The sequence below is a fragment of the Micromys minutus genome (genome assembly GCF_963924665.1).
Source record: "Micromys minutus genome assembly, chromosome: 4".
NCBI classification, from domain to species: Eukaryota; Metazoa; Chordata; class Mammalia; order Rodentia; family Muridae; genus Micromys; species Micromys minutus.
Genome location: NC_137973.1, coordinates 34,914,002 through 34,930,787, shown reverse-complemented (window position 1 = coordinate 34,930,787; position 16,786 = coordinate 34,914,002). Strand labels below are relative to the sequence as shown.

General features: G+C 38.4%; 2 protein-coding genes across 2 annotated transcripts in view; one reads left to right on the top strand and one right to left on the bottom strand.

Annotated features, from left to right (window-relative positions):
• MAN1A2 (mannosidase alpha class 1A member 2) overlaps positions 1–16,786 on the top strand; it is a 150,737-nt gene that overhangs the window by 24,715 nt on the left and 109,236 nt on the right. Inside the window, exons 2-3 of the mRNA XM_080915464.1 lie at positions 11,499–11,754; positions 15,165–15,261. Coding sequence (XP_080771590.1) covers positions 11,499–11,754; positions 15,165–15,261 — 353 coding nt within the window. The remainder of the gene's footprint in view (positions 1–11,498; positions 11,755–15,164; positions 15,262–16,786) is intronic.
• Positions 2,014–3,975, bottom strand: LOC308419567 (KH domain-containing RNA-binding protein QKI-like; the record flags this gene model as incomplete). Its single annotated transcript, XM_080915335.1, has 2 exons — positions 2,014–3,445; positions 3,952–3,975. The coding sequence occupies 2 exons, from the start codon at positions 3,973–3,975 to the stop codon at positions 2,855–2,857; spliced, it is 615 nt and encodes a 204-aa protein (XP_080771461.1). The 3' UTR covers positions 2,014–2,854.

Genomic DNA, 16,786 nt, shown 5'->3' with positions numbered 1-16,786 from the left:
ACTGCAAAACAATTGGCAATTTTCAGTTATCAAAATTGTGGATTTTGCATTTTGTATCCTTTTCTCAATCAAGAAAAAAATTCTTTTGAGTGTTATATAACATACATATAAAACAAGATAGAAAAATACATTATAAACTTGTAACAATGGCTGTAAATACATTATCTTACATGTTTCTCATAGGCAATAGGTTGGTTATGGTACTACATACATAGCATAAACTACTAAGATAATAAAGAATAGACAAAAAATACATGTCAGCTGTATGGTAACATACAAGCGACACTCCCATCTACCCACGCTAAAAAATTACATAATACTGTCAGGAAAAAAGTCTTAAAAACTACATACTTTAATAAGAAAAAAAAATTCAATAGAGTGATAATACTGAGAACCAAGGCATTCAGAGATTCCAAAAGTCATGCTTTTTTTCAGTTGACTCAAAACACTGTCAACTAAGTTTTCAAAAGTTTGTTCAGAGCCAGCATTACTCATAAACGTCACACGTCTGTTGGTTTACACATTTACTTTCTTCCCCATAAAAGACCTTTGATAAACATCTAAAATGTCCAGGTATAACACAGCTGAGATGAGACTGGATCAAATAGTGGTACTGTTTCATGTTTTTTAAACTATCACCTCAAGTGTTCTGAGTGTCGCATATTTATTTAACCAACCAACCAAAATCAGAAATCAAAATGGCACAGCATATATTGTAAATAAATCAAAACCACCACATGTGTAACAGAAAGACAAAGCAGTGGTACATTAACCAAAGCTAGCTGAGTACAAAACAAGGACTGTCTATTGAATAGTAAATAAACTGAAAATGGTTCCGAGTGAGACAGAATAATGGGGAGGTCACCATGAAGGTGACCAATGAGCTTCCTGCTGACCTTGACTGTGAAGCCATGAAGGTATGGAAGAGGGCATGAGTTGATGGGCCAGGAGTTCACAATCACTGGAGATTTGCCACATCTGGTACTGAGCAGTTAATGACTTATTAAACTCAGGCTTTGCATATAAACTGCTTCAGCTACAAAACTATTTGACTTTCGAGAAACTGAAGAGGAAAGGAATGGAGCTGAGCATTCACTGTGACTGTGATACACAGGCTTTCCTCATTCCTTTGTTAAAAGGGTGTGTTTAGGAACAGTTAATAACGCCAGCAGAGATGGACTATGTAAGAGAGCTGATTACATTTAGGTTACTTACACTTTTCCAACAATAAAAAATTTCAAAGATTCATTTTTGTGAAAAAGTTTTAGGCATGATGATTATTTCTAATTGGTAAGAAAAAAATCCATTGTGTCCCTCTTCTCCAAATAAAATAAAGCTCTAATTTAATTTTCTCTGTAAACTGATGTTCAGATCTCACATAATTTTTTTCTAAACCTCAGAATTCCTTGGGCTAACACTGAAGACAGTAATAACCAAAAGTACTCAATTATGATTTGTAAAAGAATGACATTTTAAAATTTACTAGTCAGACATTAGAAAAGCTATCAAATTTTTTTCACAGTATCAGATTTGGCAAACTGGCATCAAGATAACGTGACACAAATCTTATAGACCATCAACTCATTCATCTCTCCTCATATCTCCTTTCACATACTGGGCGAGGGAGGAACATGCAGTAACTTTATTCTGAGGGAGGAGCTGATCTTACAGGACACTTGACTAAATGACCATGAAGGAAAATAAGGCACTTTCTTTTTCTTTAGACTTATTCCAATACTTAAAAAAATAAAAGAAAGACAAAAAGGCTCTTTTGGTCTTTTGTTTCTTAACAACCACCAGAAAAAATCATTTAATGAAATAAAGGGTTTCTTTGTTCTTTTTCTTTTTTTTTTATAACACTTGAAAGTATAAAATGCTACATTTCCAAATATATATATATTTTTTTCTGCACCAGCACCCTTGTATAGTAAAAGTATCTACTTTTTGTTCATTTGTTTCAATGCACTACACTTTATCTACAATTTCATTACATGTATACAGCAAATAGGCAAGCATGGCTTTTACATCCTTAATGATATTTTCTATACAGGGAGGTTTAAAAAAATATTTGAACAGTTTGCCCAGTAATGTGACATATAATGCATGTACCTTGTTCTCATATAATTTTAAGGTGGTGTAAAATAAAGATTTGGAAATTTTAACTCAGATACTCAACTTTTTAAAAATAGTGTTGTAGTTTTGTTCTTTGCATTACTTTTCAAAACTCCTTAAGTTTTTCTCTCATGGCACACTTTGTTCTAATACTTCAAATTTTGGCAGGCAATATAAAAAGGCTGCAATGTCTGCCCTTTGAGGGCACTGTAGTGACTAAACAAACAGCATGTCAAATTTTGAATACTTTTGAAGTCACTTCCCCAATGACATCCCTGACCGAAGGTTCATGCATGATGCATTGTCACACAGTACATTCAGAGAGAGAGCTTTGACTTCGCTAGGAGAAGAAAAAGATTCCTACAAGTCTCTCACAGTAACTGCCTCTGTCACTGAGTAGTTAGGGCCATCTGTCTCCCCTTCTTAAGAGAGGCCTTCTTACCGTTCGCTTGGGGGCGGGGCATTGAGAGATGATCAGTGCTGTGGGATGAATCGGGCCTTATTGCTTTACTACTATTCAGTGCAGGTTCTAGAACCACTTTCACCCAAACGGGGGGAAAAGCTGAGTTGGAGGACAATTTCTTTGTCTTTTGTTTGGTTAGATGGTAAGACGAACGGACAAGTGCCTCAGCTCACTGCACTGAGGACAGGCAAGCAAAGGCGATTACCAGTTAACTGATCAGCAGGCAGGCATGGTCAGGTCATCATTGGGTGAAGAGTTCAGAGGTCAGAAGGTCATAGGTTAGTTGCGGGTGGCGGCTCGGTCTGCGGTCACAATCCTTTGGTAAGGATGGACACGCATATCGTGCCTTCGAACTTTAGTAGCCACCGCACCTAACACACCACTGGGTTCAATGGGGTACTCAAGGATTGATGTAGCTGGTGCCAACGTGTAAGGGTATTCATAGGGTGTGTAGATTAACCCAGCTTCAGGCCCTGGAGGGACTATTGCAGCAGTTGGGTGAGGAGTTCCGTTTGGCATGACAGCGGTCTGTATTTGTCTGATCAAAGGCATTATGGTAGGGCCAGCTGGTGGGAGGACAGGCGCGGGCCCAGTGATGATCCTTGGAGCAGCCTGGGCAGTTGCTGCAAGAGAAAAGGCAAGGGCTGGTGATTTAATGTTGGCGTCTCTGTAGGTGCCATTCAGAATTGCAAGCTCCATCAGCTGCATCTTCTTCAGGCTGTCTTCTCCTTCAGCTGCAGGTACCAGTAACTTCTTCCCTTCTTCAACCGCTCTCTTCAGCTTTATTTCTGCTCTGTTCTGAGCATCTTCCACAGTGATTACATGTAAATCTTCATTTAGATACTCCCAATTGGGCTTGCCTCTATTTTGCTCCTCCGCAATCAACGGAGCAACTTGAAATCACTCATCGGTTCTCTTAAGCAGAATGAACCTGAAGGAAGAAATCTCCCTTCAATAGTTCTTTACCCCATTCTTTCTCCCCTTCTGTTCCCAAGAGGATGTTCCCCCCCTGCCCTAGCCATGCCTCCCCATTCCCTGGGGCCTCTCTATGGTTAGGTGTTTCTTTTCTTGTTGAAGTCATACTAGGCAATCCTCTGCTGTATATGTGTCAGGGGCATCGGACCTGCTAGTGTATGCTGCCTGGTTGGTGACTTAGTGTTTGACTGATGATCTCAGGGGTCCAGGTTAGTTCAGACTGCTGGTCTTCCTATGGGCTCACTCTGCTTCTCAGCTTCTTCTAGCCTTTCCCCAATTCAACCACAGGGGTTCCTGACTTCAGTCCATTGGTTGGGTGTAAGTATCTGCATCTGTCTCAGTCAGCTGCTTGTTGGGCCTCTCAGAGGACAGCCATGCTAGGCTCCTGTGTGTAAGCAAACCATAGCATCAGTGTGACATGCCATGTTCCCACCTTGGTGATAAGGGACTGAACCTCTGAACAATTAATTAAACGTTGTTCTTAAAAGAGTTGTCTTGGTTATGGTGTCTGTTCACAGCAGTAGAACCCTAAGACAATCTGTAATAGTGTTAGGTCTTGGGGCCTCCCCTTGAGATGGATCCCATGTTGGACCAGTCACTGAACCATTTTTCCCTCAGTTTCTTTTCCAGTTTTTTGTCCCTGCAGTTCTTTTAGACAGGAAAAATTTTGGGTCAGAGTTTTTGACTGGGATGGCAACCCTGTCCCTCCACTTGATACCCTGTCTTTCTACTGGAGGTGGACTCTACAAATTCCCTCTCCCTACTGTTGGGTATTTCATCTAATCTTGAATCATTGAATCCTGAACATCTCTCACCTCCCAGGTCTCTGGTACATTCTAGAGGGTCTCCCCACTCCCCCACCCTCACCCTCTCATTGCATATGTCCATTCATTCTGCTGTCCTGCAGGGCTTCTGTGCCTCCCAATACCAGATCATGTTCCCCCTTTTCTCTTCCCATCTTCCACTGAGGTCCCTCCCTCCCTCCCTCTGCTTCCTGCGATTGCTTTCTTTTCCCTCCCAGTGGGAGTGAAACATCCTCACTCTGGCCTTTTGGCTTGTTAACCTCTGAGTTCTGTGGAGTGTATCCTGGGTATTCTGTACTTTTTTTGGGCTAATATCCCCACGCTAGTGTGTATATACCATATACCATGTATGACCTTTTGGGTTTGAGTTACCTCACCAAGGATGATATTTTCTAGTTCCATCTATTTGCTGGCAAAAGTCATAATATCCTTGTTCTTAATAGCCAAAATAGTATTCCATTGTGTAAATGAACCACATTCTTCTGATGTGGGGCATCTGGGATGTTTCCAGCTTCTGGATATCACTGATAAGGCCACTGTGAACATAGTGGAGCTCGTGCCCCTGTGGTATGGTAGGGCATCTTTTGGGTATATGTCCAAGAGTGGTATAACTGGGTCTTTAGGTAGATCTATCTCCAGTTTTCTGAGGAAACTCCAGATTGATTTCCAGAGTGGTTGTACCAGTTTGCAACTCCACCAGCAGTAGAGGAGTGTTGCTCTTTCTCCACATTCTCGTCATCATGTGCTGTCACCTGAGTTTTTGATCTTAATCATTCTAATTGGAGTAAGGTGGAATCTCAGGGTCATTTTTATTTGCATTTCCCTGATGACAAAGGACTTTGAACACTTCTGTGTTTCTTGGACATTTGGGATTCCTCTATTGTGAATTCTCTGTTTAGTTCTATATCCCATTTTTTGATTGGTTGTTTTGCTTTTTGGTGGTTTGCTTCTTGAGTTCTTTATATATTTTGGATTTTAGCCCTCTATTGGATGTGGGGTTAGTGAAGATTTTTTCCTAATCTGTAGGTTGCTGATTTTTCCTATTGACTGTTGTTTGCTTTACAGAAGCTTTTTAGTTTCATGAGGTCCCATTTATCAATTCTTGATCTTAGAGCCTGAGCCATTGGAGTTCTGTTTAGAAAATCCTCCCTACCCCCATGTGCCAATGAGTTCAAGGTTCTTTCCCACTTTCTCTTCTATTAGATTCAGTTTATCTGGTTTTATGTTGCTTTCCTTGATCCACTTGGACTGGAACTTTGTGCAAGGTGACAAATATGGGTCTATTTCCATTTTTCTACATACTGCCAATTAGACCAGCACCATTTATTGAAGATGCTTTCTTTTTTTCATATTATATTTTTGGCTTCTTTGTCAAAGATCAAGTTCTAGTTAGAGCAATAAGACAACAAAAGGAGATCAAGGAGATACAAATTGGCAAAGAAGAAGTCAAGGTATCACTATTTATAGATGTTATGATCAACCCCAAAAATTCTACCAGAGAACTTCTACAGCTGGTAAACAACTTCAGCAAAGTGGATCGATATAAAATTAACTCAACTCAGTAGCTTTCCTTTATACAAATGATAAATGGGCTTAGAAAACAGGGAAACAACACCATTCACAATAGTCACAAATAATATAAAATATTTTGTGGTAACTCTAACCAAACAAGTGAAAGATCTGTATGACAAGAACTTCAGGTCTTTCAAGAAAGTGAAGAAGACCTCAGAAAATGGAGAGATCTCCCATGCTCATGGATTGGTGGGATTAGCATAGTAAAATTAGCCATCCTACCAAAAGCAATCTACAGATTCAGCACAATCCCTGTTAAAATTCCAACATAATTCTTCAAAGACATGGAAAGAGCAATTCTCAATTTTATATAGAGAAACAAAAAAATTCAAGACAGCAAAAACAATTCCTTTCTTTTTGAACAACTTTATTTTAAAGAACAAAGATAAATGAACAAATTTTAAGCATTTTTGCATTAAAGTATACTAATATATTTTTGTCATTGCTTGGCTCTTTTTTTTTTTTTTTTCAAAGGTTTGATAGTGTGCATTAAGGTCTTACTAGTTACAATGAGCATAAAGTACACGTAAAACACGATGTAACCTGGAATTAGTCAAAGTTTTCTTGGTGTGTAAGGATTGAGCATAATGGTTTTTTCTTTTTTTTCTTTCTTCTTCTTTTTTTTTCTTGAACTTCATACAGTCTGTGAGTTGTTTCTGGGGTGTTCACAGCTTTCTGGGGTTAGTATCCCATTATCAGTGACTGCATATTATGTCTGTTCTTTTGTGACTGGGTTATCTCACTCAGGATGATATTCTCTAGATACATCCATTTTCTTAAGAATTTGGTTAAGTCATTGTTTCTGGTGGCTGAGTAGTATTCCATTGTGTATATGTACCACAATTTTTGTATCCATTCATCTTCTGAAGGACATCTGGGTTCTTTCCAGCTTCTGGCTATTATAAATAAGAGCTGCTATGAACATTGTGGTGCATGCATCTTTGTTGTATATTGGAGTATCTCTGGGGTATATGCCCAGAAGTGGAATAGCTGGATTTTCAGGTAGTACTATGTCCATTTTTCTGAGGAATCGCCAGACTGATTTCCAGAGTGGTTGTATCAGTTTACAATCCCACCAGCAGTGGAGAAGTGTTCCTCTTTCTCCACATCCTCGCCAGTATCTGCTGTCATCTGAGTTTTGGATCTTGGCCAATCTGACTGGTGTGAGGTGGAATCTCAGGGTTGTTTTGATTTGCATTTCTCTGATAGCTAAGGATGTCAAGCACTTCCTTAGATGTTTCTCAGCCATTTGATATTCCTCAATTGAGAACTTTTTGTTTAGCTCTGTACCCCATTTTTTAATAGGGTTGTTTGATTCTCTGGTGTCTAGCTTTTTGATATACCTTGGATATTAGGCCTCTATCTGATGTGGGGTTGGTAAAGATCTTTTCCCACTCTGTTGGTTGCTGTTTTGTTTTCTTGACAGTGTCCTTAGCCTTACAGAAACTTTGCAATCTCATTAAGTCCCATTTGTCAATCTTTGACCTTAGAGCATGAGCCATTGGTGTTTTGTTCAGGAAATTTTCTCCTGTGCCTATGTGTTCTAATGTTTTCCCTACTTTTTCATCTAATAGTTTTAGTGTACCTGGTTTAAATTGGAGATCTTTGATCCACTTACACTTGTGCTTTGTACAAGGAGATAAGAAAGGGTTTATTTTTATTCTTCTGCATGCTGAGTGCCAGTTGGACCAACACCATTTGTTGAATAGGCTGTCCTTTTTCCATTGAATGTTTACAGCTCCTTTGTCAAAAATCAGGTGACCATATATGTGAGGGCTCATTTCTGGATCTTCTATTCTATTCCATTGATCCACGTGCCTATTTCTGTACCAGTACCATGCAGTTTTTAGCACAATTTCCTTGTAATATAGCTTGAGGTCAGGGATAGTGATTCCAGCAGATGTTTTCTTGTTGAGGATGGATTTTGCTATTCCAGGTCTTTTGTTATTCCAGATGAAATTGCACATTGCTCTTTCCAACTCAATGAAGAACTGGGTTGGAATTTTGATGGGGATTGCATTGAATCTGTAGATTGCTTTTGGTAAGATGGCCATTTTTAAAATGTTGATTCTTCACTCCATGAGCATGGGAGATCTTTTCATTTTCTGAGATCTTCCTCGATTTCCTTCTTTATAGGTTTGAAGTTCTTGTCATACAGGTCCTTTACTTGCCTAGTTAGAGTCACACCAAGGTATTTCATAGTTGCAAAAACAATTCTTAACCATAAAAGAACTTCTGGGGAAATCACCATCTTTGACCTCAAGCTTATACTACAGAGCAATAGTGATAAAAACTGCATGGTATTCATACAGAGACAGACAGACAGATTGATCAGTGGCATAGAATTGAAGACCCAGAAACAAAACCACATACTTATGGAAACTTTTGCCTTTAAAGATTTAGGCCTTGTTTTAGGATGATTTGGTACCTTTTACATTTCTACAGTCTTTCTCAGAATTTGTTCCTTTCTTCCTGTTTAAGGAAGCTGAAAAGGTGTAAGAGTGCAGGTCCCAAAGGACAGTAACAAGGTGTTGTAGTCATCACTTAGCTGTGTAACTGGCTAGTTGTGTGGAGTGAGGAGTAATGAGAAGGTAAAGCATGAAGGGAATGAAGGAACCCACTTTAGGACTTCTCTGGACTCTGAGCTGAGGAGCCTTTCATCTCTTCTAGTAATTATGTGTGCTTGGCCGAGACTTTCTGTCCTCCTGAGAAAAGGGACTCAGAGAGGTGGTGTATGTTTATTGTCAGTCTGCTAATGAAGATACCACAGGACTCACTGATGGCATAGTCAGAGAGATGTCCTTGGTTAGTATGTTCTGTCTTGCTGAAAGGGCTTTGGAGAATAAGGAGACTATCACTAAGTAATTTTTGGAAATGTGTTAGACATTTCTTTCACAAAGCTCAGGCCCTGTAAAATGCTCTTCATTCATTGAGAAGCTTTGAAAAGACAGCTGGGATTTATTGTCACCTGTATCCCATGCCATTCATTTCAGTGCTGACTCTAGATTAGTGTATAATGCCTGTTTGCAGAGGTTCGGTGGTGGGGGAAGATGCTTTACAGTTATGCCTGTGAGCCTTTGCAAACATGGTGGGCTTCTAAGTGGTACTCAGCAGTTAGTGAGGCAGTTGCCATGCCGGAAGCTGTTACTGAGCTTAGTGGTTACATACTGTGCCCAACAAGTTTGGTCACACATCCTTTACAAGCCAACTAAAAGCCTATTTAATAACGAAAGGGTCACTGATAGTGGGATGCTAACCCCAGAGGCTCGGACTGCCCCAGAAACAACTCACAGACTGTGTGAAGTTCAAGAAAAAAAGAAAAGAAAACAAACAAACAAACAAAAACGTCATGCTCAATCCTTACACACCAAGAAAACGTTGACTAGTTCCGGGTTACACCCTGTTTTACATGTACTTTTTGCTCATTGTAACTAGTAAGACCTTAATGCAGAGTATCAAACCTTAAAAAAAAAAAAAGAAAAAAAAAAAAAAAGCCAAGCACTGGCACAATTGTATTTGTATACATTTATGCAAAAATGTTTAAATTTTTTTTCTTTTATCTTTGTTTTTTAAAATAAAGTTAAAAAAAAAAAAGAATGGCTAAAGTAGCAAACAATATCCATGACTCATCTTGAGTGTTAAAACGTCCCCAGTCAAAAAACAAAAAAAAACAAACAAAAAAAAACAAAAAAGAAAAAACAAACAAACAAAAAAAAAAAAAACGAAAGGAAGAAAAAGGAAATTCATTTAATGTGGCCACATTACAACGGACTTGAGGAGGTTGTTCCTGGATCACTATCTTTGTACTAAATACGTTTCTTTAATTGGCTTATTGAAGACAGGTGGCTTGTTAAAGCAGAGGATGTTGGACCCAACCTTCCTTCTTGAGACTTAGTACTTGTCTGGAAGACAGAAACTGCCCTTGAAAGAACCACTAGACCACCTGCTTTTCTGAACATGTGTGTATGGCTGTTTTTCCAACGAGTTGGGGAGACTCTAGCTCAAAGTGGCAGAATGCCCAACTGGTAGCAACTTCACAGAATCTGAAATCTGGGGCAGGTAGTTGAGGGCTCCAGCAGAACCTCCCTTTTTCTTTTCTCTTTGGTCCACCATGGCAGTGTGTTCTCATGCTGATTGTCTCATGGTTGTAGCTGTTTAAAGAGAAGAATGAATAGTTGGGGCAGCCAAAAGGCAGTTTTTATTGGCTGGCCTTGTCCATTTCTTAATCTATAGAGAAAAAGATTTCCTGATAGAACCCTGTTTTTCTTAATTATTAAATTAGGGTTATGTGGCTACCTGTAGCTATGGACAGATGGGAAAGATTTGATTGGCATAGATGGATTATGATTTTTTAAATTTTTTCACATTGGGCATCCACAATTCTCTTTTATTTTAATAAGGTAGCATTGCACTGTGTGTGTGTGTGTGTGTGTGTGTGTGTGTGTGTGTGTGTGTGTGTCTGTCTGTGTGTCTGTCTTCTGTTTAAACATCTATTGAAAGACATCTGGATTTTTCTAGTTTGTGCTTATTATGAATAAGGCTGATTTAAATATTTGAATATTTGAATAGTCTTTTCTTCCAGTTTAAAAATTACAGTAAAGGATGTATAACACTTTATCCTGTTACCCGTCTTGAAGTACAGTGGCATTAGGCACATTCATAATGCTGTACAGCTATCTCTCTCTTCTACCTCTAGACCTCTTATTATGCTAGTAACAGAAACTCTGAACCCATAAAACAGTGACTTTATCACCCCCACTGCAGTCCTTGGATACCAATAGTTTACTTTGCAGCTTCATAGTTTTTTTGTTTTTTTTTGTTTTTTGTTTTGCCTTTTCTACACACTTCACATGTCTGGAATAGCATTTGCCCTTCTATGACAGGCAGTTAGGAGTGGGGAAACACAACCAGAGTTTTAAAAACCCATGAACTGAAATCTGAAACATTTATGGTCTCAGTTATTTAGGATAAGAAACACTGTATTCACCACTAACTAAATTAGAACTTTTATTTTTAAGAAAAGCTGAAGAGAGTTTTAATTAATCTTCATCTGTTGGGAATCATCATATTATTAAATCTTGGCCATTTGCAAAGTAGTTTCAGCAGCATGTGCTGTACTAAATAAATGAAAGTTTCCCATCTCTAATATCCCATCTCTTCCCTTGGTCCTAGGTTCATGTTTTTGTCTCCTCTCTGTTATTCAATGCCACTGCTTGACCTTCGGTCCCTTTTCACTGGTCCCTATTGTTCTCCTTGCCCTCACCCTTGCCCTCTTTCCATGGATACCTTCAAGTTACTGGTTGTAATTTCTCACTTCTCTGTTGTGGAATTAGAATTTTTTTCCTAGGCTCTTTTCATGATAATATTTACTCAGCATCTAGAATATATTTTCCTTCTCATATCATTAAGTGTAAATTTATCCTATTCTTTGAGCAGATGACTTCCTGTCACTGATAATTTTTATCTTTTAATGTGGGGGACTAGAAAACAAGCACTACAGTTTAATAGGAGAAATTTAGGGTGTTGAGTATTCTGACCTTTTTTTAAAAAATTAATTTATTTTTATTTCCCAGGGAAGAAGAAGAGCGTCTGAGAAATAAGATTAGGGCTGATCATGAGAAAGCCCTGGAAGAAGCAAAAGAAAAATTAAGAAAGTCAAGAGAGGAAATCCATGCAGAAATTCAGACAGAGAAAAATAAAGTAGCCCAAGCAATGAAGACAAAAGAGACCAGGGTACTCCCACCTGTCCCTGTCCCACAGCGTGTTGGGGTCAGTGGTGGGGACCCAGAAGACACAGAGATCAGCAAAAAAAGGGAAAAAATTAAAGAGGTAATAAGCGAGGTTGGTGGTATGGAGACATGAGGTGCCCTCTGACTGGACATGACTGGTATTTCATGTACAGCCAGCCATGTGTTCTTCTGCGTAGTTGTAACTCCATCTCCAGGCGGAAAGTAAGGATTCCAGTGCTCTTTTTCTTTATTGATCATAATGGAAGGTTTGGAAATTAAAAATTTGATTCAGTTTTGTTTAGATGGTTAGTTGCCATGTTAGAGATCTTTTGAAGCGCAGGGTTTTATAAAAGAGTAGAATATGTGTAAAGTTCATTGAATAAGCAATTTAAAATACTCCATTTGAATGGATTATACTAGATGCTATGCAGAGCCTTTCATAGATGAAATTTTAAGCAATTCATGCTGTTTGAGCCATGTTTTAAGGAACTGTACTGCTATTAGGCCCATGTTACTTCCAAAGATTTTTCATGGATTAAATGATAAAAAAGGTTGATCTCAGAGGTCTTTAAATTTATTTAGCCCCAGAAGAGAATTCCAACTCTAGTGAGTTGAGTTAAACCATGGTAATTGGGGTTCCTGATAACAGCATCAACAAGAATACATTTGATTTATACAGTCGGGTACCTCTATATATTCTGGTAGTGGATATTTATTTAATGTATTTTAAACTTGGTCTGTCAGTTTTTCTCACTGCCATGACATTTTTGACAGGAGCTACAGAAGGAAGGTAAGGAAGGAGGGAAGGAAGGTAGGTTTATTTTGGCTCATAGTTAGAGAGGCATGGTTGTGCCAGGGAAGGTGAGATGGCTAGTCGTGCTGCATCTGCAGTCAGGAAGCAAGAGAGCGGTGAGTTCTGTACTTAGTTGGCGTCTGCGCTCCCCTCCTTTTCTCCCCCAGTTTCAACCATTTTCAGGGTCGGTCTGTTCTCCTTAGTGAAGCCTCCTCATTGACATAGCCAGAGTTGTTTCCTGACTGGTTCCTTATCCTGTTCAGTTGATGTTCCATCTTGATTAGCCATCACCTTTGGCCTTAGTATTATAAACCTTGACGAGTGTAGACGGATGGACATTTTAATTAATTTTTGCCTGGCATTTGGGGTGTGCTTTACCTTTTTTTTTTGACAGCTTTTTGTTCAGATACCTTCATTACCCCTTTTCCGATGTCATTATAATGTTTTGAAATCTTTTATTACTTACGTAATAATTTAGATGGATAATCATGTGCGTTTAAGGGAGTCAAGGTTCAGGCTTGGTGGTTTGCCAGATTCGATAGAGGTTAGTATTAGCAGTGCATTTGGGCACAGCTTACTCATTCCTTTACCAGGCTTGCTTTGACTTATTGTTTCTAGTGACTTTTGTAGATAACTTCTTTTTCTTTCTTTTTTTTTTTTAAAGATTTATTTATTTATTTTATTTATTTAAGTACACAGTGTAGCTGTCTTCAGACACACCAGAAGAGGGAATCAGATCTCATTACAGATGGTTGTGAGCCACCATGTGGTTGCTGGGAATTGAACTCAGGACCTCTGAAAGAGCAATCAGTGCTTTTAACGCCGAGTCATCTCTCCAGTCCCTTGTAGATAACTTCTGATTTTCTTTCTACATAATCATTTCACTTTGAATAGTGGTACCTTTTCTTTTTCCTTATTTCTGTTTCTTAGCCTACTGCACAGGCTAGACCTTCTGTTAACTATTTTTTGAAAGAAATGGTGAGAATCGACAGACTGAGTTGTGTACTCTCTCTAGAGAATAAGTGTTTAATACTGAACCATGAGGTATGTTGGGTCAGATCAGGTCTTTTCAGGGTAACCTCTTAGTTTGAAGATATTTTTTTTGTAATTACAGTTTAAGGGTTTGTATCATGAGTTGTATGTTGAATTTTGTGAAATGCTTTGTCTATATTTTTGTTTAGGTAATTGTCTAACTTTACTTTTTTGTTACTATGGTGAATTTTATTTACTTTTAAAAAAATGTTAAACTCACCTTAAATGTCTGGATGAAACTGCATGTAGTCAGTCATGTTAACATATTTTCTTTATACAGTGCTAATTTATTTTAGAAGAAAATTTGTCTGTATCAGTCTGGAGTTTTCTTTTAATGTTTTTGCCTAATTTTGGTATTTGATTGATACTGGCTGCACACAGCAAGTTTTGAAGTGGTTTAATGAATAGTATGTTGTTAAATGATACACTGCAGTTTACTGTTAAATGTTGTTGTGTAGCTCAGAACTACACAGGTTGTTAAAAACTCAACTCATGCTAGCTGATAGAGAATATTTATTAACTTAATGGCTTCAAATGAGGGCATTAGGCACAGCTGATTTGTCTTTGTGTCTTTCCTTTCATTATTTGGTTTTTCTTTGATGGGAGAGAGTTAGCCATTATCAGTTTTAGGATTAAATTATGTAAACCCTTGAGATTCTAAATGAGATAATCTTCTGCCTCCTCCTGTTTAGACTAATGTGAATACAATGGACTGGATTTTCCTATTTGATCCATATACTCATCCAGTCATTGTGAGAGAGCAAGGGTTGCTAGCTCATGACCTGTGGGCTAACACTTTTCATTCACCTGTTTTTGAAAAATCAATTTCAGTTGGAAAGCAGACATGGCCATTTGGTTACATATTACCTAGGATTGCTTTTGTGCTTTTGTAATACTTTAAATTTTTTTGGTCTCTAGTCTAAAGTTAAGATTGTAGAGTCAGGCTGAATTAGTTGGTGGTAGAAGCAAGGCCCTTTGATTGACAACCCAGTCATTATCACAGTGAAGAAAGTGGGACTGTTCCCCAAAGTATTAGCACTTTGTGAAAGGAAATAATGCCAGATAGCTACCTCCCTTTTTCCAAATAACTTTGATTACATCTAACTTTTGTTGTGTAAATTGAAATTAAGTGTAGTTGTTTTTGTTAGAGTTTCTGTTGCTACAGTGAAACACCATGACCAGAAAGCAAGCTGGAGAGGAAAGGGATTATTTGGCTTGTACTTCCACATTGCTCTTCTTCATTGAAGGAAGTCAGGACAGAAACTCAAACAGGGCAGGGACCTGGACTCAGGAGGGGTGCTGTTTACTGCCTTATTCCTAATGGCTTGCTCAGTCTGCTTTCTTATAGAACCCTGGACACCATTCTAGGGATGGCACCACCTACCATGGGCTGGACTCTTCCCCATCAATCACTAGTTAAGAAACTGCCTTACAGCTGAGGAGGAATTTTTTCATTTGAGGTTCTCTCCCTGAGATAATTCTAGCTTATGTCAAGTTGACATCAGAGTAGCCAGCATAGTAGGTATGTATGTTTTTATACTGACACAAATGTTAATTGAATAACATGCTAATATAGGAAGCATGGCAGAATGGGTAAGAATATAATATCCCAACTCTAAATTATATGAAGTATAAAGTGTCTGTGGATAGCTTCAAATGGTGTATTACAATTTTTCTCTTCTCAGATGATGAAGCATGCCTGGGATAATTACAGAACATATGGATGGGGACATAATGAGCTCAGACCTATTGCAAGGAAAGGGCATTCCACCAACATATTCGGTAAGGTAACTTTTTGAATTACTTTTTTCCCTTTCTCTATCTTTTAAAACAAAATCTGGCTTTTAAAAGTACTCTCCCAGGTCTGTTTCTGTGCAGTTATAATATGAACAACTTTTTGTTTTGGTGTGTCCAGGTTTAGTTCTAGTTGCTCTGGAATGCATAGCTTTGTGTTGTTCTGTTTACACAAAGGCACTTCATGCATTTATCTAATTATTTTGAAGGGTTTTCCCCCTGCATTTTCTTTCATTTAATGTCATGAAAGGTAGATATCTCTGTGCAATTTTCCCCCTTCAAGACAGTAAACTACTATTAGTGAGTGATACAAAGGAAAAGGGAATAGTTTAGAGATTCCAATGTGCTATTGGAAGTATAATATTTAGCACATCAAAAGTGATGATATACGTTATGGTTCTCTCTGTCTCTGTCTCTGTGTTCATTTGAAAAAGGGAATGAATAAATCTGAAGAAGGTCTTTATCATGGAATAGAGAGCTGATTGGGGGAAGGGCTGTATTCTTCTTGAGTATGTTAGTTTTTCCTGTTCAGTTCACTTGTTAACTTTAACTTGCCCTACTAATTTTGACCAGCAAGTTTATTAAACCCAGAATTAATCTTGGGAATTGTCAGAACTGTTCCTTGTGGTCATCACTCCTTCCTTTTGCTTTTGACTGTTGATGTGTTAGCAATCTTGGTAGTATCTATAGGTGAAAACAGGACCTCTTACATGCTGAAGGCACATACACTATTCACAGGCAGTGTAGGTTTTCTTTATTATTTACAGTACATCATAGTAATAATTCAATAACAATATTCTTACTTGTGAGGAATTTTTCTAATGGCGTTTCTAGAGAGAGAGAGAAAGAGACTAAGAACTGAGAGACTGACTGTGTGTGTGTGTGTGTATGTGTGCGCGAGCGCACACTGGATGGTAGTGGTGCATGCCTTAATCCCAGGACAGCCATGGTTACAAGAAGAAAGCATTTCTTGAAAAAAAAAACAAAACAAAACAAAACAAAACAAAACAAAAAAAAACAAACAAAGAAAAAAGAGTTGTTCAGAATTTAAGAGTTGCATTGGGAGAAGAAATACAGTTTTTAGCTAGTCAGTGGCTACCATATTTTTTATTTAGCTGGTATCTTTTTTAAATTTAAATTTTTTAATTAATCATTTCTTTTGTTTATATCTCATATGATATCCCACTTCCCAGTTACCCCTCCACCAGCCCCACATCTCACATCTGCCCTTCCTCCTCCCCTCTGCTTATATGAGCGTGCTCCCCCACCCACCTACACTCTTCCACCCCATCCCTCCAGCATCCCACTACGCTGGGGTATCAGGCCTCCCCAAGACGTTCACACAGTAAACTCAGAGCCAATTGATACTGATACAAATTGCCCACTTACATAAGACAAATTGTCCTATAGTAGTCCATCCTTTATAAGATATTCATAGCCACCTGTGGCTATTTAAAGCCACATGGGGGTAGGTCATCCTTCTTCTCCTCCTCCTTTCCTATCTCTTCTTCCA